Raw genomic sequence first — 21,717 nt, 5'->3', positions numbered from 1 at the left:
AGTTTCACATAATTATTACACAACACGTAAAATTGTACGGCCACTTGGTTTTTGTGCACGCCCGAGAAATGATTCCATGTAAATTGCGGCCGCACGATAAGTATTTTCTCCCGCTAGTCCGTATGCCACAATCATATCCGTATATTCCTGAAGAGTACACTTCACTTTCTCTGTTAATTTACTACGCAAACACAAGATTTTTATTAAAAAAGTCTTAGCTCTCGCACGCTGTTACCAGACTGCGTACGCCAGCAGCACGCAACTACAGCTGAGCGGACATGCGAGTGTAATCATAGTGCGCAGGCGTCGAACTCACACGTACGCTTACACTCACATGTCCGCTCAGCTGTCAGCTGTAGTTCTCTGCAGGAATATACGGATATGATTGTGGCATACGGACTAGCGGGAGAAAATACTTATCGTGCGGCCGCAATTTACATGGAATCATTTCTCGGGCGTGCACAAAAACCAAGTGGCCGTACAATTTTACGTGTTGTGTAATAATTATGTGAAACTGAGTGTCGTGCATAATATCGGGATAACCCGTCCAGCAGTGCGTCTTCGTGTACGAGATGAAGAAAAGATTCTTGAAGAATTTTATCATCGTATCACATTATCAACGCGTGCATATATAATACATTTTATCGAGGGATTTTCAACCACGAATCAATTTTTGTAAAGGTACTGTCCATTAATTTTTTACATTTACGATATATTCAGCGTATAGTAAATAGCATTTTAAATAATTTTTAAATTGAGAGTGGAATAGGCCTATGGGGGAAACCACTATAAAAAAAGCGCACCATGCTATCTACCGCAAGGTGGTGTGGAAATGATAGCGCATCATTTTCTCGCCACGAAAAGGGGGGACGGGTCATTTTTCGGCGCGGTATTGCGATATATCGCAAACCACCATCATGTCTCGGAGAGCGACCCGCCCACCGCTTCGCCGCGTTCGTAGTATCGGATTACGGTGGAACGACTCTCGTCGCCGCGCGCTTTTACTCACGCAGATTGGCCGATCTTTTTTATTTAATATTTCGTTAATTATTGCGACAATCCCAAAGCAATACCGGTCATTTCTTGTTAATTCGAGCCAATCTACTTATTTATTTCATTAAGGTCGAAAATCGACGGACACCCTGTATAGTCGTGTTTAAACAAAATTATACATTCCGGTGTTTTATGAAACATATACTTATAACGCCGCCAATTTGCGTCCGATTAACTTGAAACTTTCAGAAAATATTTTCAATATGATATACTCCAAGGAAAACATAAAAAACATAAAAAACATAAAAAAAGTAAAAACACTAAAAACATAAAAATTGGTTTGAATTGATTGAACTGAAAATTGATCTGAAGTGTCCGATGCTTCATACGAGCTTTGGATTAACAAAATTTGTTTGGTATCTATTTCTTACTAAGGTTTCGAATTTTTCTAAGATTTATCTAGTTTTTGTTGATTAGATTTGTTAGTTTAGGTTGATAAAATAACACGATTTCTGCTTTTTCTTCTTTTGTTTTTTCCTCTTTTTTTCATCTATGTAATAATTATAAACAAATTGTAAGGTATCGCATCTCCTTCTCGAGGTGTTTATGAGAAAAATAAGATGGATTACTCAGAGAGAGCCAAACAACGTCGAATTCAATCTTGATGTGATTCTTGGCACGATAAATGTGCTTTTATTGAAACGAAGATTAAAATCTTCATTATTTCGATTAAAATTCTTTAATATCAGAAAATGATTAAAGACTTATCTTACAGCGTGATTGTTCGGCTCTTTTATTGGAAATTAAAATTTAATGCAAAATTATACATTAGCATTAACTACTTTTACAATAGCATTCCTAGCTTTTTTCTTTTTAAGAAATAAATAAGGAATGAAATAATAAACGTAAAAGGAATCTTCTAAAATTTAATAATCCTTTTAAAATAATTTTAACCGAGCATCATATGCTGCAAGACATCTCACTACAGTTTTTACAAATTATATTTATTAATGTTTATTTGATTTATTTATCAATTATAATCACGTCTAATTAAATTTATTAATATTTATTTGTACTTTATTAATGTTTATTTGTCTCAAATATTTTATAATTATTTATTATTGTTATATAATTTTAAATTTATTAAATATTGATATTTTATATTTAATGCAAAACATATTATTTAGAAAATAAATGCCATATATACATTTTGTCGCTCATTTATTTCAATTTTAGATCAATCTTATCTTTTTTAGCCGATATTTATGTATTTATGTATTTATATATTTATATATTTATATATTTATATATTTATATATTTATATATTTATATATTTATATATTTATAGTATATATTTACATATGTGCAGTAGTTATATCTTAAGTTACACTTATGTAGAGATATCTAGAAATATTTAATTTTCTACGCAGTATACATAATATATGTAGATAGGATACGCACAGAAAATAATGGAGACCGGGGAAAAATAACAAAAGTAATATTTCCTTGTATTATAGATCACTAATTAATTATTGTTAAAAATATAAAAAAAATATTATATGTTAAAAAACTCCATTTATTGCTCTATTATTATACCTATGTTTCAATCTCAAATGATAGATATTTAAAGAGCTATTATAGCATTTCGCAAGTACGTTGATTGTTATCTTTATCTTGGGGGCCTGAGACAAAAATAACATAGTCTGGGAATAAAAATAATAGTTCTTATTTTAGGGAAAATAAAACAAATATGACACTTTTTTCAATTTAAGGAAACTTTTATTATAATCTTTTATTAAGCAAGCTTTATTAAGCAACTTTTATTATAAATTTGTGTGTGTATTATATTATATTAAAATGAAAAATAAAATAAATATTTATTTTTTATTATTTTATCATTTTTGAAAAACTTAAAAGAAGTAATCTTAGTTAAACAAAATTATTATAAATAATATCATAAAATAATTATACTTAATATCACACCAGTTTTGCACTTTTTTAAATCTAAATAATAGTTTAATTCTAAATAAAAATGTAAAAATTGTATGATAACTACTTATACAAAAGAGATTGGTATCTATTCCGAATCACAATTATAGCATACGTAATAAGAATCGCCTTTAGTACAGTTATTATGGGACCAGCCCCTTATACTTTAAGCATTGAAACGTGTTACTTTTGTTCACAGAATGTCGTGTTACTTTCGTCCTCAAACACATTTTTTAGAATAAAAGCATTATAACCTTAATATGATGCAAGATTTAGCTAAATCAACTATAAAAACTTATGAATACATTTTAGAAGAATACACCGGCAAATAATTACGTCAATATATATACTTTAATTAAACATAGATGCAAAAAAACTAAAATAAGAAATATTTAGGTGAATAATGCACACTAATTTCATTCCAGTATGTGCAACCGGCTATCGTTTTACAACAATTTGTTGAAAAGGAAAAAAATCGGGGCGTACGTGTTTGGCTGTATAGCACAAATTATTCAACATATTATGTTGAATAATTTGCAGTTTATTACGAGGCTTGTTATTTTCATAACGTTGTTATTTTTGTCCCCGGTCTCCCCTACTCACAACAGCGATTTTTAATTTCGATTCGATGATTTAGGTCTCGTCATATGCAATGTGTTACATAATTCTATAATTAAAGATAATTAAAAATTGACAAATAACACCCAATAAGGCGCGGAATCTAATATAGTATTATTTAAAATATTAAAATATTTGTGATTTCCGCGCAATAATTCTATCCATTTTTATTTTTACTTAAAATTTATAACATATAGATTTATGATTATTAGTATACTGTAGTATGAAGATTAGAATTATTCGGGAAAATGTGCTCGCCAGATTACTGCATTGTTGTATCTGTGCATCGATTATAAAATGGTTTACATAATCTTATATGTTATTTAATAACTTTATAATGCATAATATCATACATATTTATAAAACGTTGTCGATTTGATGATCTTTCAAAATGATAGACCGTACTTGTGTGTGAATATATATTTATACATTATTAACTTTATTAAACAGTTATTGGAGATAAAACAATAAATGTAGTTCATTTTTACAACTGCATATTTTTGTAATCATCAATATAATTTGAATATATAGTAAGTCATTAAATAAAATATAATAAGTCATTAAATAAAAAGATATAATATATGTATATATTTATCACGAATAATGTAAAAAATTCATACATGATAATTGTTATAAATTCAAAAATAATTATGTTATTGTATTTATATATTTACAACTAATTATAAAGAATATTATTCGCGTTTTCCCTTTCACTCATAAATTTTACAATCAATTTGTAATTATCGGTCATATATAATGTCGAAAATTAATTATATTCCCATGTTCAAAAAAGTATTGTTTATACATATACATATATATAATCGCAATCATTAAATTTTGCTTCGATTACTCCAGAACACAAGTTAGATATATCATTATATTATTTGATTTTGTACAATCATGAAAACGGATGTGATATTTTTTAATAATAATCAAAATTTTATGCGAGATAATTTTATGGAACAAAATTTCTTTAATTTTCATTGATACATGTAACATTAAGACTAAACATAAAAATAACAGAATTTAGAAATATTCCAGAAATATATTTTCCACATTAAAATTTATTGAATCGTTTAGACAATAAGATAAACATTAATTTAAATATACCGGCTAAATAGTATCGAGCGGATTCAATAAGGCATTCTCTATGTTCTTTCTTAATGTTATAATATTTTTCAGACAAAATTCGAAATTTGGTCTAGCATTCGCTGCACTCCAGCAACTTAGCATCAACTGATACAATGGTGATGGACAGTTAAGAGTCATTGGCAACCTGCCTCCAGCACGTACATAATTTATCACTTCTTCATTAGCCTTGGCTCTATAAGGTTGCTCACCCAACGATGTAATTTCCCACATTAATACCCCAAATGACCAAATATCACTTTGAGAAGTAAATTTTCTGATCATCAAAGATTCGGGTGCCATCCAGCGAATAGGAAACAAACCTTCTCCTTCCTAAAACGTAATTTTAAAAAATTAATGTTCTGATTATTCATTTTTAGAATACGTGCAATATGAATAATCTTAATTTATCTCTTGCTATATATAAATAAAAACTATTTATATTCTATATTACTTAAAGAAACAATGCACGATACTATTATGATAAAAAATGGAAAATATTACAAAAGAATTAATTTTTTAATAATTAATTTTTTTCATAAATGTATTCACCACGCGATAATAATCATCCTTGTAGATATCTTTAGCTAACCCAAAATCTCCAATTTTGATGATACGACTCTCGCGATTTATCGAAGATACTAAACAATTGTGACACGCTAGATCTCCATGTACGAAACACAACTCTTCCAAGTAGCAACAACCTCGCGCAACATCTTCGCACATGGCGAGCAAATCTTGCAAACGCAGAGCAAACGAATCTGACGATTGCAAATTTCGACATCCTCTCAAATATTTTAACAGATCAGTTTCCATCAATTCCAACACTATTAACGGAGAATCTCCATCTAAACAAACGCCCAACAATCTTAATATATGTTTGTGTTGAAAATGACTCATAAGCTCGGCTTCCTTCAACAATTTCTTTTTCTCATGAAAAGAAGCATCTTTTCGAAGCGTTTTTATTGCAATGGATATATCTGTGCCCGATTTTTCTAAGTCCTTCAACTTTCCTTGAAACACCTGCAAAATATTTCACACAAATTTACATTGCGTACTTCATTAGAAAATATAGTTCAATGTCAAGTAATATTATATTTTACTTTATATTAAATAATTCAATAAAAAATATATAATAAAGTGCATGCTTGTTGTCTTATGTAAATTTTATATTACTTATAATCTATTATAAAAATTCATGCAATTTATGTCTTTATTAGAAAATACATATCTGTTTTGTCGATCCAGAAATTAATTTGAAACATTGCTTAAAAAAAATTAATTTTTACCTTTCCGAATGTGCCACTACCAAGAAGTTTTGTAAATGTAATTTGATTTCGTGCAATTTTAGTTATCGCACATTCATCCAGAATGCTTAGCCAAGATTCTTCATGTAGAATCGCCAATTCTACATCGGTCATTGTTGAAGACAAAAATTGTTCATTATTACCTCTGCGTTGACAATACACTGTTATAAAATTTCGACTTAATTATGTAATAATATGTATTATAAAATTTACTGCTTTTTAGCAAATTTATTCGTTTAGTTTTATATAAGTAAATTATTATTTTCAGTAAATCTCAAAATATTATATCAGATATATATGTATAATCTACAATGAAAGTCGATTTCTACATCAAATATACTTACAACGATAAACGCAAATTATAGCAACTATAACGATAAAACTTAACAAACTCAATAATAAGTAATATTTTATCGCTATTATTCCAGGAGTGCTCGGAATTTCTATATTAAACAAAAATATAATATAATTTAATATCTTATATAATATAATTTAATATCTATAATATTTAATATCTTCGTGTGTGTATATTTTTACAAATTTATTTTTACTTATAATTTTATTACAAAATTCAATTTTTTTTTAATTTTAGGCATATACATATCTAAAAAAATTAGCACATAATATTAATTCTATGCAGCACAGAATATTACAACTATTTTGCAACAATGTTGCAATATTACAAATTACAACATTACGGAAACATTGTAGAAATATAAATTAATAAAGTGTGAATTAGATATTAACAATATGATATTTATATTTTGAAAACATTTTAGAACTATAACACTATTTAATTTATCTATAAAAATAATGTAATAATATGTTTTTTTATATCTGTATATATGCGATGAAATTTACTTTTTTGCAGTAGTCAAATGAATTATGAATTGACACAAATAATATCGATCGAGTAAATATAATTCCAACCTAAAGATAAGCCTTGCTATTATTTTATTAAAATATAGATAACATTTTATATCAATGTCACAATATATTTTATGATATATTTTCACTTCATGCACGAATACGATATAAATCTTCAAAGATAATATATCTTTTTATTATATTAAGAATATATATTATTATATCTATCATTATATTTTTCTATGCATTTTTATGTACATTTCACATGTAAATATATGTAATTAAAACAGATGTTTTAAATTTTTAAATAAAAATATAATTAGTAATGTATAATTAATTCTATAACTAATATATAAATGTGTATAAAATTATAAAAGTATAAAACATTTAAAATAGAAAAAAGTGATTCGTAAGTAAGAGTTTAAAGCAATTTGGAAAAAATATAACATTTTATGTTATATGATGTTATGTTTAAATATAGTATTGCAATATATTATCTCAGATATAGCATACTAGTATTTATATCAAGCTTTTTAATTTAATTAAATGTTTCCAAGATATTCATCCATCAAAAACAAAACCATTTAATAACATACATAATGTTATTAAATGGTTGCAATAATGTTATTAAATGGTTGCAACAACGTTGCATCCTTTCCAATATATTACAATGTAATATTGCTACATTATTTCATTGCAAAAGGCGGACACTTTAACTTTATCACAATCTTGTAACAATAACTCAGCAGATTTTCGCAATCGATTTGCAATATTGGAATGTTTCATTGAAATTATTCTTCAATATATCCGTAACCTTAATGTGCTATATGAGTATCTTCGTTTGCTTACCAAGTGTTGAAAAAATAAATCTTTCATCAGCCGGCCATATAAAATTTTCCTCATATTCAAGATATCTGAATATCAAGCGAAACTTGTATAAAGTTCCCGATTGTAAATTTTCGACATGGTACATTACTTCATTGTTATAATTTACTTTAACATAATTCATTTTTTGCCACTTTTCTGCTGTAATATCTTTGTACTCTAGTGTAAAAAGGGTCAGATTAATGTTTGAGATCCATGAAATGTTCATGCTATTTATGTTGACCCCGCTCAAAGTAATATTGTTTGGTTCTAAGTATATGTGAACAATCTTGCTTAAACTCTCGTTGTACAAATCGCTGAAATTAGTTGGATACACACGCACGTATATCAAGTAATTTTGTGGTAGCGACAAGATAATCTTTGTGAAAAATCTACCGTCTGCCATACGTTTCGGCACATTGATCAATTGTTTGCTCTTTTGTTGCGTGCCGTTCACTAATGTAACTGACTTCCAATGCACTTCGTAGGTCACGCTTATGCAGTTCAATTTCTTGGGTGGCATCCAATGAACAACTGCTATAGTAGGCGTCAAAGCTAGAACACTTATGTTTTCTGGTGCATTAAGCTTGCCCGAATTAGTTTTTACTGATATCACATTCGAATCGAATGGATTTATTGATAATTGATCAAAGTAAAAATTGCTTAAAGTAAACTTCAACCTGTACTCTGCAAATGGTGTTAAGTTCTGAATCTCGTAATATCGCTCGCACGTCACATATCGCAGCACATTGAATTTCTCAGACTTGTTGAGGTTGTGGTCTAAACAGCTTACAGAGATAGTATATATAGTAGTTGGTAAATTATATTTTTTGCATCCACTCTTTACTACCGGCTCCGGAAAATTTACGATGATGCTGTGTGCCGTTGCATTCACATTCTCAAAATTGTAAACTTTTTCGTAAGGTGTCAGACATCTCATTGGAGGATATGGTTGTACAGATTTATCAAAAGCGTAAATTTTAGGAAACCAATCATATGAGCTTATTATTGTCTTTTCAACATATTCGGCTGCATTTACGCTCTTAAGACTTGCATATTTCTTTTTCAAAACGTACATAAATGGAAGCATATCGTCATTATCCGTATTAAATATTATTTTGTCAAAATGTAGTGGTAAAATGTAGATGTTTGTTTTGTCAATCGTCATAGATTGGAATAAGATGTTATCACTTACGTTTTCCTTGTGTAAAATTGTATTGCACATAGAAACGTTAATGTCTGTCACAAATATATAATACTTATTTAACCAGTAAATTAACGGCTCTTCATTATTTATGTTATCAATTATCATATCATTAAAAAAATTATCATTAAAATGATCATGAAATTTTGAAGGGCAAAGAGATGCATTTGTCCAAACAATTTGTTCGATTTTTCCATCGAGATGAGTTTTCGTTATTTTTAAATCATGTACTCCCCTCGTCCAAATTTGTGATATATAATAGAAAATTCTAAAAATATATAATTATTTTACTCATTATAAAACACTATTCTAACAAAAACAGAAACTTGTATGTAGTAAAAATTCGAAATACTTATAATTATATAATAATTTATTATAATTTTATAATAAGTTGTTATTATAAGAGTTATTATAAGAATTTTGAGTTAATCTTATAATCTCATAAATATAAAATAACTATATTTTTTACTTATAATCTTAATTATAAAATCACGTAAAATTATAGAAAAATACATTACAAATTTGCATAAATCTTTAATAGAAAATTATTTTTTCAGATAAACGGTAATAAACGTACCCCATAGACGGTGATACATTTAAATATTCGATACGAATTTTTGTTTTGAGAATCTCATCAAATTTAATTATGCCATTTTCCCACATTGTTAAGTCAAACTTTACAATATAAAAGTAGATAAAATCTTTATAGGTAAAATATAGATTTCTTGCTACCCAGTCAATGCAGAGATTACGTAGAGTACCATGAAAGCTAGCTATTTTTGTGATATTATTTTCATTAATTTTCAATGTCATTAGGTCTTTTTCGTCACACCAATAAATTCTATGTTCTTGTATCAAATAAACGACATTGTTGACATTTACTGAAAAAGATCTGAAAAAAGGAGCCAACTATAATTCCATAGTAAAAAATTATACTTGAGGTTTCTAATTTTACAGTTATTACTATAATTATTACTACTATAATGTTGATAATAATAAACTTGTGCATAATAATAATAATTTAACTTTATAAGTAAAAATAATTTATGATAATTAGAACTATTTTTTATCAGTATACATACCCTGGCTTTACGAAATTAGTAATGTTTCCACGTTCATAATCCACGTCCAATATTTCCATACGTCCATCCGTTACAAGTAATATTATAGGTATTGGATTTTCATGTGTAGTCGACACATTGATTAAATCCGTGTAAGGACCAGCAACAATTTTAGTATGCGCACGTACTCGAAAATAATATGTCGTGTTAGATGTTAGGTTGTGCACCGTGTGCTCCAATTTTGTAGTTGTGATATTTTTATCGTCGCAGGTTTCTTTAAAATCCTCGAAGAAAGAACACTGCACTTGGTACCCTTGTATTATTTCATCAGTAAAGTTAGGTTGGTTCCATCTGTAAAAAAATAACATTTCAGTCTTTTTATATTTAGTAAAATTATAACAGATTTAACGTTTTTATGTGTATATATCGTTGAATTTAAGAAAAAGAGACAAAAAGGAAAGATATAAACTGAATGAGAATTTAGATTCATTACCTCAATGTCACAAAAATGTCGTTTACTTTTTCTGTGAATTGACTGTCGAATTGTACAAATGCTCTAAGAGATGTTGGCTTGTTCAAACCGCTTTCTGGAGATTTTAAGATCGTATATATTAACATAATTATATATAAAATTTAGTAAATTATCTCAGTATATCAGACAGAACAATTTAATGTGAAAATAGAGGAAAGAGAAAATATAAATGTACTCGACAGAATATGAAAATTAGCACAGTATTGAGCTTTAAAAAAATAATATAATAATTTTTTGCGTCATTTAAGATTTAGAAAAGTTATTGTTAATAGATGATAAAAATGAATAAATAACTTTTAATAAGATGCCAAGTATTTTTCGATAAATTACTGTAGCTTAAGAAATCAAAAGAATAATATTTGCGACTGATTCAAAACAAAGTAGCAAATTAATAAAATTGACTTTACCTTAAATCATGACAATTTTTATGTACAATGTTATGTTTATATTATGCTTTTCTATTTCTTTTTTGGATGGAATAGAATTTATATTCTTCTCTCTACTAAACGATATTTTTAAATTTGATTTCCACTTTCTCTTGAATTTAAATTATATTTACGCTTTTTCGCCAGAGATTTTGTTATTAATGTTTTATGCATTTTTCTGCAACTTACCGATAGATTCTGGGATGGTAGAAATATTTGCAAGTGTAACTTCATCGACTTCTCGCTCATTTCTTGCAGTACTATCAGAATGACTCTGGTCAGATTTAAAATTTAGCATATAATGATCACTTTTCTCGGATATTGAAATATCCTTCATAAAATATAGCATACGAAAAAAATTAGATGAATATCGTTGAAGCGATTGTTTCCGATGCTTTTAATGTTAAATTATATAAATTATAAAATTAAACAAAAAATTGCCATTCGTTTTTTGTTTGCTTAATAATACCGGTTTAATATATACCATTCCTAAATGAAATAAATTGAATGTGATGTAGTTTCATTCATATCGTAAAATCTATTTTTTATTTTTTTTTTCAGGCATCTTGTATATCAAACATAACTCATGTCAAAAATAAAATTAATTAATAGGTTAATGAGAGTTAATAAAGATTCGTAACAGCTTTTAGCAAGCGAAAGTGTTGCTGTTTGCAATTATTTAAACAATTTTGTTTAACAATTTGATTCTTTCTCACGATAGATTAGTTAACTCTTCTCAATTTTACCGTAACTCAAATTTCAAAAGTTTGCCGATATTACTAAAGTTTTATTAATGTTTGTACTTCAAGAATAAGAAGGTTAAAAATATTGTTTCTTTATAGTTATTAAGTATTAGACTTAGAAATTATATAAATTCTTTATTTTTAACCTTGTCAAGTATTTTCTCTATTATCATTATATTTTTAACACAAATAAATCCTGGTAATGATAGAATAAAACGATAGTAGATAAACCGATAATGCCTCTATAATAATATGTGGACATAATTGTATATAAATGGATATATACACAATGAAAGTTAATATAAATTCTAGTGATTGTTATTGAATATATTGTCGATCGAAATATTAGCGTTAATAGATACAACTTGAATAATGTTTGATGAATAATTTTTTTATTAGACAGATTTTCTATCTCGATATTTAGTAGTTCTGTGCCGTTATATAATTATTCTTAACGCAAAGAAATGATGCTATCTTTCTAAATTAATTTTATAAAATAAAATTTACATTAGTAAAGCTTATTATATTGTATATCAATAAATATTATTATATATATCTAGGAAAATAAAGAAATTTTAAAAATTAAAGAAAAATAACATAAAAATCTGTTAAAGTGCTATCGTATGTATATAATAATGTAAATAGTACAGAATATAATAACAGATAATAGACAGAAAACTTCATTAATTTTAAAAATTGTTATTTTTATTCTGTTACATTATATATTTTTAATAACATATATACTTACTTTATGAACACAATTAACCCGTTTGTAATTATTTTCTCTTATTAATTTATCAATTCTTTGTATTGCACTATCAATATAACCTTCGCGATGTCAAATGACAAATAACACTCAAATGACATGAAACATGCAACACTATAAAACCAATCAGAGCGACGGAAAAGAGGCAACAATATATTTCGAGATTTTCGAGATAAACCGATACATTCGAGAATCGATTTAACATGCCTTCTTTAGAATAAGATTCATTTTTAGTTAAACTACTAACTGCAATAACATTCAATTGTTTTAATCAAGCGAAAAATATCTCTTACCTGCGTGAAATTTAAATCCGGACACATGGAAGCACTTTCTTCCTGGAGGATGTTTGAAGTGGTAAAATCCTTCGGTGTGATAGTTGCCTTTGTCAATACTGAACCTTTCAATAAAACACAGAAAATTGTTCCAAACATGATTTGCATTTTTCGTAAACGTTTCGATTACGTTTGCACTCAATCAATTTCCGTTGAATCCTGAATTAGTCCTCTTTTTCTCACTTTATTAATTCTGATGTGTTAATCGAATTGATATTAATTCATATATATACATATATTTTCAATAAATTCCTTAAAACTCAGTTTGAATCAAACAATAAGTAACGCGATAGTGCGCTTCGGCTAGCAGTCGTAATAGTAACTGACTTAGAATGATGTGGTTAGCAATCACAATAGTAACTGATTTAGAATGATTAATCTCATCACGTGGTGCCACGACGTTTTATTAGCTACTTCCGTTATAATTTATTTTTCTTCACGGAGATACTTGCGTTATTTTAAAAAGAATTAAAATCTTTAAAAATTGTTTGACAAAAAAGTTATATATAAAACAAAAATAGTTCTATGTATAAATAAAAATAATTATATGTATATATAATTGTTTAATAAATTTTATTATAAACATTTTAATTATTAATTTATTTCTAAGTATCTTCCCTTTGGCATAAGAAGCACTTTTGATATAAAGAGATATTCTGAATATAAGAAAAATAATAATGGATTTAAAAAAACAATGATTTATACGTTTTCTATATATTCACATAATGCAGTTTGAATCAAACGATACGTAACGCCGTACCGTTTTTGAATTAGTACAAATAAGTAAAAATTCACAGTAGCATATACATAACTAAAATAAATAATATAATTAATTGTACGAGCCATTATTACCATTATTTGCATTGAATAATCTTATAATATAATATAAATATATTATACATATATATATAACTTATATGATATAACTTTAGTTAATATTAACTTAATATAATATACTTAATATATATAATATAATATAATAAAAAAATTTATAATATTAATTACTTTATTATTTTAATTCTACTATTGTAATTTTATATACGAAAGTGTTTATTATGCACCAGTGTGCATTACTGCATCCAATGAAGTTCCCCATTTCTCCCGATATAAATCAATTACTTTATTTCCAAAAAATGTGATAAACACGTTAATTACGTGAAATATAATTAACTCTATAATTGTTTCTATATTGGTAAAGAGACATTTTGCATAAGAATATTTTTAATAATATAAACATTAATATTAACGGTCTCTATTTAAATTCATGCATAATAATAGATGTATTTTCAAACATTTTACAAATTTATAAAAACTTTTTACCAACAAAGATATATATACGTGGACGAATTTTTTCGAAATGATAGACCGTACTTACTATATGAGAATATATATTTATACATTATTACCTTTATTAAACAATTATTGAACATAAAACAATAAATGTATTTCATTTTTACAACTGCGTACTTTTTTAATCATCAATATAATTTCAATATATTGTGAGTCATTAAATAAAAAGATATAATATATTTATATTCTTATCTCGAATAATGTAAAAAATTCATATATGATGACTGTTATAAATTCAAAAATACCTAAAAATAATCAAATCAGAATCAATTTAAAAATATCCTAGAAATATTTTTTCTGTATTAAGATTTATTGAGTTGTTGTGATATTTTTTAATAATAATCAAAATTTTATGGAAGGTAAGATTACAAAATTTCTTTTTCTTTCATTGATACATATAATATTAAGATCAAACCTAAAAATAAGAATCAATTTAGAAATATCCTAGAAATATTTTTTCTACATTAAGATTTATTGAATCGTTTGGAAAATAAGATAAACATTAATTTAATTATATCAGCTAAATAGTATCGACTGGACTCAATAAGGCATCTTCCGTGTTCTTTCTAAATGCTATAATATTTTTCAGACAACGATTAAAATTTGGTCTGGCACCCGCTGTATTCCAGCAACGCAGCATCAACTGGTACAACGTTGACGGACAGTTAAGAGTCATCGGCAACCTGCCTCCAGCACGTACATAATTCATCACTTCTTCATTATTAGCCTTAGCACTATAAGGTTGCTCACCCAACGATGTAATTTCCCACATTAATATTCCAAATGACCAAACATCGCTTTGAGAAGTAAATATTCCCATGTTTAAAGATTCGGGTGCCATCCAGCGAATAGGAAGCAAATTTTCTCCTTTCTAAAACATGATTTAAACAAAAATTTAAATTTCTGATTTAAATTGTTCATTTTTAGAATGTGTGCAAAATCAAAAACGTTCATTTATCTCTTGCTATATATAAATAAAAACTACTTATATTCTATATTACTTAAAAAAACAATGCACGATACTATTATGATAAAAAAATAGAAAGTATTTTTAGAAAAATTTATTTTTTAATTATTAACTTTTTTCCATAATTGTATTTACCACGCGATAATAATCATTCTTGTAGATATCTCTGGACAATCCAAAATCTCCAATTTTAATGATACGATTCTCGCGATTTCTCGAAGATACTAAACAATTGCGACACGCTAGATCTCTATGTACAAAACGCAACTCTTCCAAGTAGCAACAACCTCGCGCAACATCTTCGCACATAGCGAGCAAATCTTGCAAACGCAGAGCAAGCGAATCTGACGCTTGCAAATTTCGACATTCTCTCAAATATTTTAACAGATCTCCAGTTTCCATCAATTCCAACACTAGTAACGGAGAATCTCCATCTAAACAAACGCCCAACAATCTTAATATATGTTTGTGTTGAAAATGATTCATAAGCTTGGCTTCCTTTAAGAATTTCTCTTTCTCATCGGAAGAAGCATCTTTTCGAAGCATTTTTATTGCAACGGATATCTCTGTGTCCGATTTTTTTAAATCCTTCACCTTTCCTTGATACACCTGCAAAATATTTCACACAAATTTACATGCGTATTTTATTGAAAAATGTATAATTTAATGTCAAGTAGTATTTTACTTTATATTTTACTTTATATTTTACTTTATATTAAATAATTCAATGAAAAGTATATAATAAAGTGCATGCTTGTTTTCTCGTGTAAATTTTATATTACTTATAATCTATTTAAAAAATTCATGTAATTTATATCTTTATTAAAAATACGTATCTGTTTTATTAATCCAAAAAATAATTTAAAATATTGCTTAAAAAAATTAATTTTTACCATTCCGAATGCGCCGCTACCAAGATGTTTCGTTAATGTAATTTGATTTCGTGCGATTTTAGTTATCGCACATTCATCCGAGTTATAATGTAACATAGGACTGTAAATCATATTAAATTGAGTGTTTCGGCAAGGTACTTCAGGTAGAATCGCCAATTCTACATCGGTCATTGTAGAAGACAAAAATTGTTCATTACTACCTCTGCGTTGTCGATACACTATTATAAAATTTCGATTTAATTATGTAATAATATGTATTACAAAATTTACTGTATTTTAGTAAATTTATTCGTTTAGTTTTATATAAGTAAATTACTATTTTCAGTAAATCTCTAGATATTATATCAGATATATATATATATATATATATATATATATATATATATATATATGTATAATCTACAATTCAAGTCGACATCTACATCAAATATACTTACAACGATAAATGTAGAAAATGCAGATTATAGGAACTATAATCAACATCAATAATAAGTAATATTTATTCGCTATTATTCCAGGAGTGCTCGGAATATCTAGATTAAGCAAAAGTATAATTTTAATATCTTCGTGTGTGTATATTTTTACAAATTTATTTTTACTTATAACTTTATTATAAGGTTTAATTTTTTTTAATTTTAGGCCTATTCATATCCAAAAAACATCAGCATATAATATTATAATATCTATGCAGCAAAATATTACAACTACTTTGCAACAATGTTGCAATATTACAAATTGCAAGGCAACATTACGGAAACATTGTAGAAATATAATTTAACAAAATGTGAATTAGATATTAGCAATATGATATTCATATTTTGAAAACACTTTATAACTATAACACTCTTTAATTTATCTATAAAAATAATGTAATAATATATTTTTTTATCTGTATATATGAGATGAATTTTACTTTTTTGCACAAGTCAAATGAATTATTGACACAAATAATATCGAGTAAATATAATTCTAAGCTACAGATAAGTCTTGCTATTTTTTTATTAAAATATAGATAACATTTTATATCAATGTTACAATATATTTTATGATATATTTTCACTTCATGTACGAATACGATATTAATGTTCAAAGATAATATATCTTTTTATTATATTAAGAATATATATTATTATATCTATCATTATATTTTCCTATGCATTTTTCTGTATTTGTCACATGCAAATATATGTAATTATAACAAATTTTTTAAATTTTTAAATAAAAATGTAATTAGGAATGTATAATTAATTCTATAACTAATATATAAATGTGTATAAAATACCCATTATAAGAGTATACAGAACATTTAAAATAAAAAAAGTGATTCGTAAGTAATAGTTTAGAGCAATTTTGTATAAAAATATAACATTTTATTTTATATGATGTTATGTTTAAATATAATTTTGCAATATATTAGATATCATAAACTAATATTTATATCAAGCTTTTTAATTTAATTAAATGTTTCCAAGATATTCATATATCAAAAATATTTTATACGTTATGTTATTAAATGGTTGCAGTAACGTTACATTCTTTCCAATATATTACACTGTAATATTATTTCATTGCAAAAAGAGGATACTTTAACTTTATCACAAGCTTATAACAATAACTCAGCAAAGTTGCGCATTCGATTTGCAATATTGCAATGTTTCAATGAAATTATTCTTCAATATATCCGCAACCTTATCGTGCTGTATAGGTATTTTAATTTGCTTACCACGTTTGCTACCACGTGTTGAAAAAATAAATCTTTCATCAGCCGGCCATATAAAAGTTTCATCATATTCGAGATATCTCAATATCAAGCGAAACTTGTATAAAGTTCCCGATTGTAAATTTTTGACATAGTATACTACTTTATCTTTATAATTTATTTTAAAATAATTCATTGTTTGCCACTTTTTTGCATCAATATCTTTGTACTCTAGTGTAAAAAAGATCGTCAGATTAATATTGGAGATCCATGAAATGTTCATGCTATTTATGTCGACCTCGCTCAAAGTAATATTGTTTGGTTCTGAGGATATGTGAACGATCTTGCTTAAACTCTCGTTGTACAAATCGCTGAAATTAATTGAATACACACGCACGGATATCAAGTAATCTTGTACTGGTAGCGACAAGTTAATCTTTGTGAAAAATCTGCCATCTACTATACGTTTCGGCATATTAATAAATTGTTTGCTCTTTTGTTGCATTCCGTTCACTAATATAACTGACTTCCAATGTACTTCGTAGATCAGGTCCGCGCAGTTTAATTTCTTGGGTGGCATCCAATGAACTACTGCTATAGTAGGCGTCAAAACTAAAACACTTATGTTTTCTGGTACATTAAGCTTGCCCGAATTAATTTGTATTGGTATCACATTCGAATCGAATGGATTTATTGATAATTGATCAAAGTAAAAATTGTTTAAAGTAAACTTCAATTTATACTCTGTAAACGGTGTTAAGTTTTGAATCTCGTAATATCGCTCGCCCGTCAACACATTGAATTCTTCAGACTTGTTGAGGTTATTGTCTAAACAATGACTTGCAGAGATAGTATATATAGTAGTCGGTAAATTATATTTTTTGCATCCACTCTTTACAACCGGCTCCGGAAGATTTACAAAGATGCTATTTGCCGTTGCAGTCACATTCTCAAAATTGTAAACTTTTTCATAAGGTGTCAGACATCTCATTGATATGAATGGAGAATATGGTTGTACAGATTTATCAAAAGCATAAATTTTATAAAACTTTTCATATGTTCTTTTTATTATTGTCTTTTCAACATATTCAGCTGCATTTACGCTCTTGAGACTTGCATATTTCTTTTTCAAAACGTATATATATGGAAACATGTCCTTATAATTTTTTCGAAATGGTAAAATGTAGATGTTTGTTTTGTCAATCGTCATAGATTCGAATAGGTTGTTATCACGCATGTTTTCGTTGTGTAAAATTGTATTGCACATAGAAATGTCAATGTCTGTCACAAATATGTAATCATTACATAACCAGTAAATTAACGGTTCCTCATTATTCATGTTATCAATTATCATATCTTTGAAAGTCAGAATAGCATGATAAAATTTTGAAGGGCAAAGAGATGCATTTATCGAAACAATTTGCTCGATTATTCCATCGTAATCAGTTTTTATCATTTTTAAATGGTCTCCCCATAATTGTATATAATATAAAATTCTAAAAAATATGTAATTATTTTACTCATTATAAAACATTATTCTAACAAAAACAGAAACTTGTATGTAGTAAAAATTCGAAATTCTTATAATAATATAATAACTTATTATATTTTTTACTTGTGATCTTAATTATAAAACCTCGTAAAATTATAGAAAAATTGCAAATTTGCATAAATCTTTAATGAAAAATTATTTTCTCAGGTAAACGGTAGTAAACGTACCCCATAGATGGTGATATACTGAAATGGAGAGTATAATTTTCAGATTGGATAATCTTATCAAATTTAATTATTCCATTTTCCCACATTGTTAAGTCAAACTTTACAATATAATAGTAGCGTGACCATTGATAGGTGAAATATAAATTTCTTGCTACCCAGTCAATGCAGAGATTATGTAGAGTATTAGGAAAGCTAGCAATTTTTGTGATATTATTTTCATTAATCTTCAATGTCATTAGATCTTTTCCGTCACTCCAATAAATTCTATGTTCTCGTATCAAATAAGTGACATATCTTGCAAAAAAAATGGATCTATATCTGAAAAAATTATAATTGTATGAAAAATATAAAAAAATTATAGTCGAGATTTCTAATTTTATAATTATGACTACTATAATGTTGATAATAATAAACTTGTTCATAATAATAATAACTTTAACTTTATAGTTAGTGTTAAAAAAAGTTTATGATAATTAGAACTATTTTTTATTAGTATACGTACCCTTGCATTACGAAATTAGTAACGTTTAAATCCACGTCCAATATTTCTATTTCATCCCATAATGAGATTAATAATAATTTAGGTATAGGATTTTCATGTGTAGTCGACACATTGATTAAATCCGTGTAAGGACCAGCAACAATTTTAGTATGCGCACGTACTCGAAAATAATATGTCGCGTTAGATGATAGATTGTGCACCGTGTGCTCCAATTTTGTAGCTGTGATATTTTTATCGTCGCAGGTTTCTTTAAAGTCCTCGAAGAAAGAACACTGCACTTGGTACACTATTATTTCATCGGCAAATTCTGGTTGGTTCCATCTGTAAAAACATAAAATTTTAGCAAAACGAAATAAAAAGGAAGGCTAAAAGAACGTGGCGCAAGATGTTAGAGTGTAAAAAAGTCGAAATAATAATAAAGACTCTAAGTAAGAGACATACTATATTAATAATCAGTCAGATATAAAAATATAAAAAATATGTCGGAAAAAATTGATTCGAGTGAACAGAAAATAATACATACGTACGTTTCGATTTTTTCAAGGATCCTCAATCCTTTTCAAGGATCATCAATCCTTTTCAATGTTCGAGATGTCGTTAGAAAATAAATTAAATTAAATTTAAATTAAATTAAAATAAATTAAAATAATAAATTCAAATAAAATTTGAACCATTTTATATTTTAACAAAATTATAACAGAATTATAATTTTGATATATTTATGTCCTTGAATTTAAGAAAAAGAAAGAAAAATGAAAGAGTACAAACTGAGAATTTAGATTTCTTACCTCAATGTCACAAAAACATCGTTTACTTTTTCTGTAAATTGACTGTCGAATTGTACAAATGCTCTGAGAGATGTTGGCTTGCTCAAACTGCTTTCTAAAGATTTTAAGATCGTACACATTAACAGTTATATATAAGATTAAGTGGATTATCTCAGGATTAAATCAGAAAGAACAATTTAATGTGAAAATAAAGGAAAGAGAAAAAATAAATGTAAACTACAAAATATGGAAATTAGCACAATATTGATCTTTAAAAAGATAATATAAGAATTTTTTGCGTCATTTAAGATTTAGAAAAGTAATCGTTAATTCATTGACGAAACGAATAAATAACTTTTACTAAAATGACAAGTACTTTTCGAAAAATTCCTATAGCTTAAGAAGTCAAAAGTATAATATTTGCGGCTGCTTTAAAACAGAGTAACATATTAATAAAATTGATTTTACCTTAAATTATAACAATTTTTATGTACAATGTTTATATTATGCTTTTCTGTTTCTTTTTAGAGCAGAATTAAAATTTATATTCTTTTCAATACTGGAAGATCTTTTTAGATTTGATTGCCACTCTTTCTTGAATTTAAATTATATTTACACTTTTTTATCATAGATTTTGTTATTAATGTTTTATTTATTGCAACTTACCGATAGATTCTGGAATGATAGAAATATTTGCAAGTATAACTTCATCGACTTCTCGCTCATTTCTTACAGTACTATCAGAATGACTCCGGTCAGATTTGAAATTTAGTATATGATGATCACTTTTCTCGGACATTGAAATATCCTTCATAAAGTGTAACATACGAAAAGAATTAAGTGAATATCATTCAGGCGATTGTTTCTGGCTTTTAATGATAAATTACATAATATATAAAATTAAACAAAAAATTGACATTCGTTTTTGGTTCGTGGTTGCTTAATAATACCGGTTTGATATATACCATTCCTAAATGATATAAATTAAAT

The 21,717-nt window shown here is 26.7% G+C and overlaps 2 protein-coding genes across 3 annotated transcripts; both read right to left on the bottom strand.

Annotated features, from left to right (window-relative positions):
• Positions 1 to 4,658: 4,658 nt before the first annotated feature.
• On the bottom strand, positions 4,659 to 9,555 carry LOC112638229 (protein sevenless-like). 2 transcript variants are annotated; one of them, XM_025409477.1, is made up of 6 exons: positions 9,549 to 9,555; positions 7,753 to 9,239; positions 6,381 to 6,479; positions 6,019 to 6,197; positions 5,282 to 5,752; positions 4,659 to 5,062 (listed from the first exon to the last, which is right to left on the bottom strand). In XM_025409477.1, the coding sequence occupies exons 1-6, from the start codon at positions 9,551 to 9,553 to the stop codon at positions 4,715 to 4,717; spliced, it is 2,589 nt and encodes an 862-aa protein (XP_025265262.1). In that variant the 5' UTR covers positions 9,554 to 9,555; the 3' UTR covers positions 4,659 to 4,714. The 2 variants fall into 2 exon arrangements, with proteins under 2 accessions (XP_025265262.1, XP_025265263.1); XM_025409478.1 differs by having other exon boundaries at positions 4,855 to 5,062; positions 5,322 to 5,752.
• Positions 9,556 to 14,638: 5,083 nt separating this feature from the next.
• LOC112638228 (proto-oncogene tyrosine-protein kinase ROS-like) lies at positions 14,639 to 20,867 on the bottom strand. Its single transcript, XM_025409476.1, has 8 exons — positions 20,749 to 20,867; positions 19,961 to 20,281; positions 19,459 to 19,776; positions 17,764 to 19,235; positions 16,478 to 16,573; positions 16,041 to 16,258; positions 15,283 to 15,756; positions 14,639 to 15,051 (listed from the first exon to the last, which is right to left on the bottom strand). Exons 1-8 carry the CDS (start codon positions 20,865 to 20,867, stop codon positions 14,701 to 14,703), a joined length of 3,369 nt encoding a protein of 1,122 aa, XP_025265261.1. The 3' UTR covers positions 14,639 to 14,700.
• Between the last annotated feature and the right edge of the window lie 850 nt (positions 20,868 to 21,717).

The sequence above is a fragment of the Camponotus floridanus genome, unplaced genomic scaffold, assembly GCF_003227725.1.
Source record: "Camponotus floridanus strain SB8 unplaced genomic scaffold, Cflo_v7.5 scaffold268, whole genome shotgun sequence".
In the NCBI taxonomy this organism is placed as follows: domain Eukaryota; kingdom Metazoa; phylum Arthropoda; class Insecta; order Hymenoptera; family Formicidae; genus Camponotus; species Camponotus floridanus.
This window is presented reverse-complemented; position numbering and strand designations above follow the sequence as displayed.

Excerpts from the sequence above, each read along its gene's own strand:
- LOC112638229 (XM_025409477.1), bottom strand. Across the intron at positions 6,198-6,380 it reads TATAATTTGCGTTTATCGTT|TGTATTGTCAACGCAGAGGT; the intron begins GTAAGTATATTT and ends ATTTTATAACAG. Across the intron at positions 5,753-6,018 it reads GTAGTGGCACATTCGGAAAG|GTGTTTCAAGGAAAGTTGAA; the intron begins GTAAAAATTAAT and ends AATATTTTGCAG.
- LOC112638228 (XM_025409476.1), bottom strand. The coding sequence starts at position 20,867 with ATGTGTACGATCTTAAAATCTTTAGAAAGCAGTTTGAGCAAGCCAACA. Across the intron at positions 20,282-20,748 it reads GATGTTTTTGTGACATTGAG|ATGGAACCAACCAGAATTTG; the intron begins GTAAGAAATCTA and ends ATGTTTTTACAG. Across the intron at positions 19,236-19,458 it reads AGTATATCACCATCTATGGG|AATTTTATATTATATACAAT; the intron begins GTACGTTTACTA and ends CATATTTTTTAG.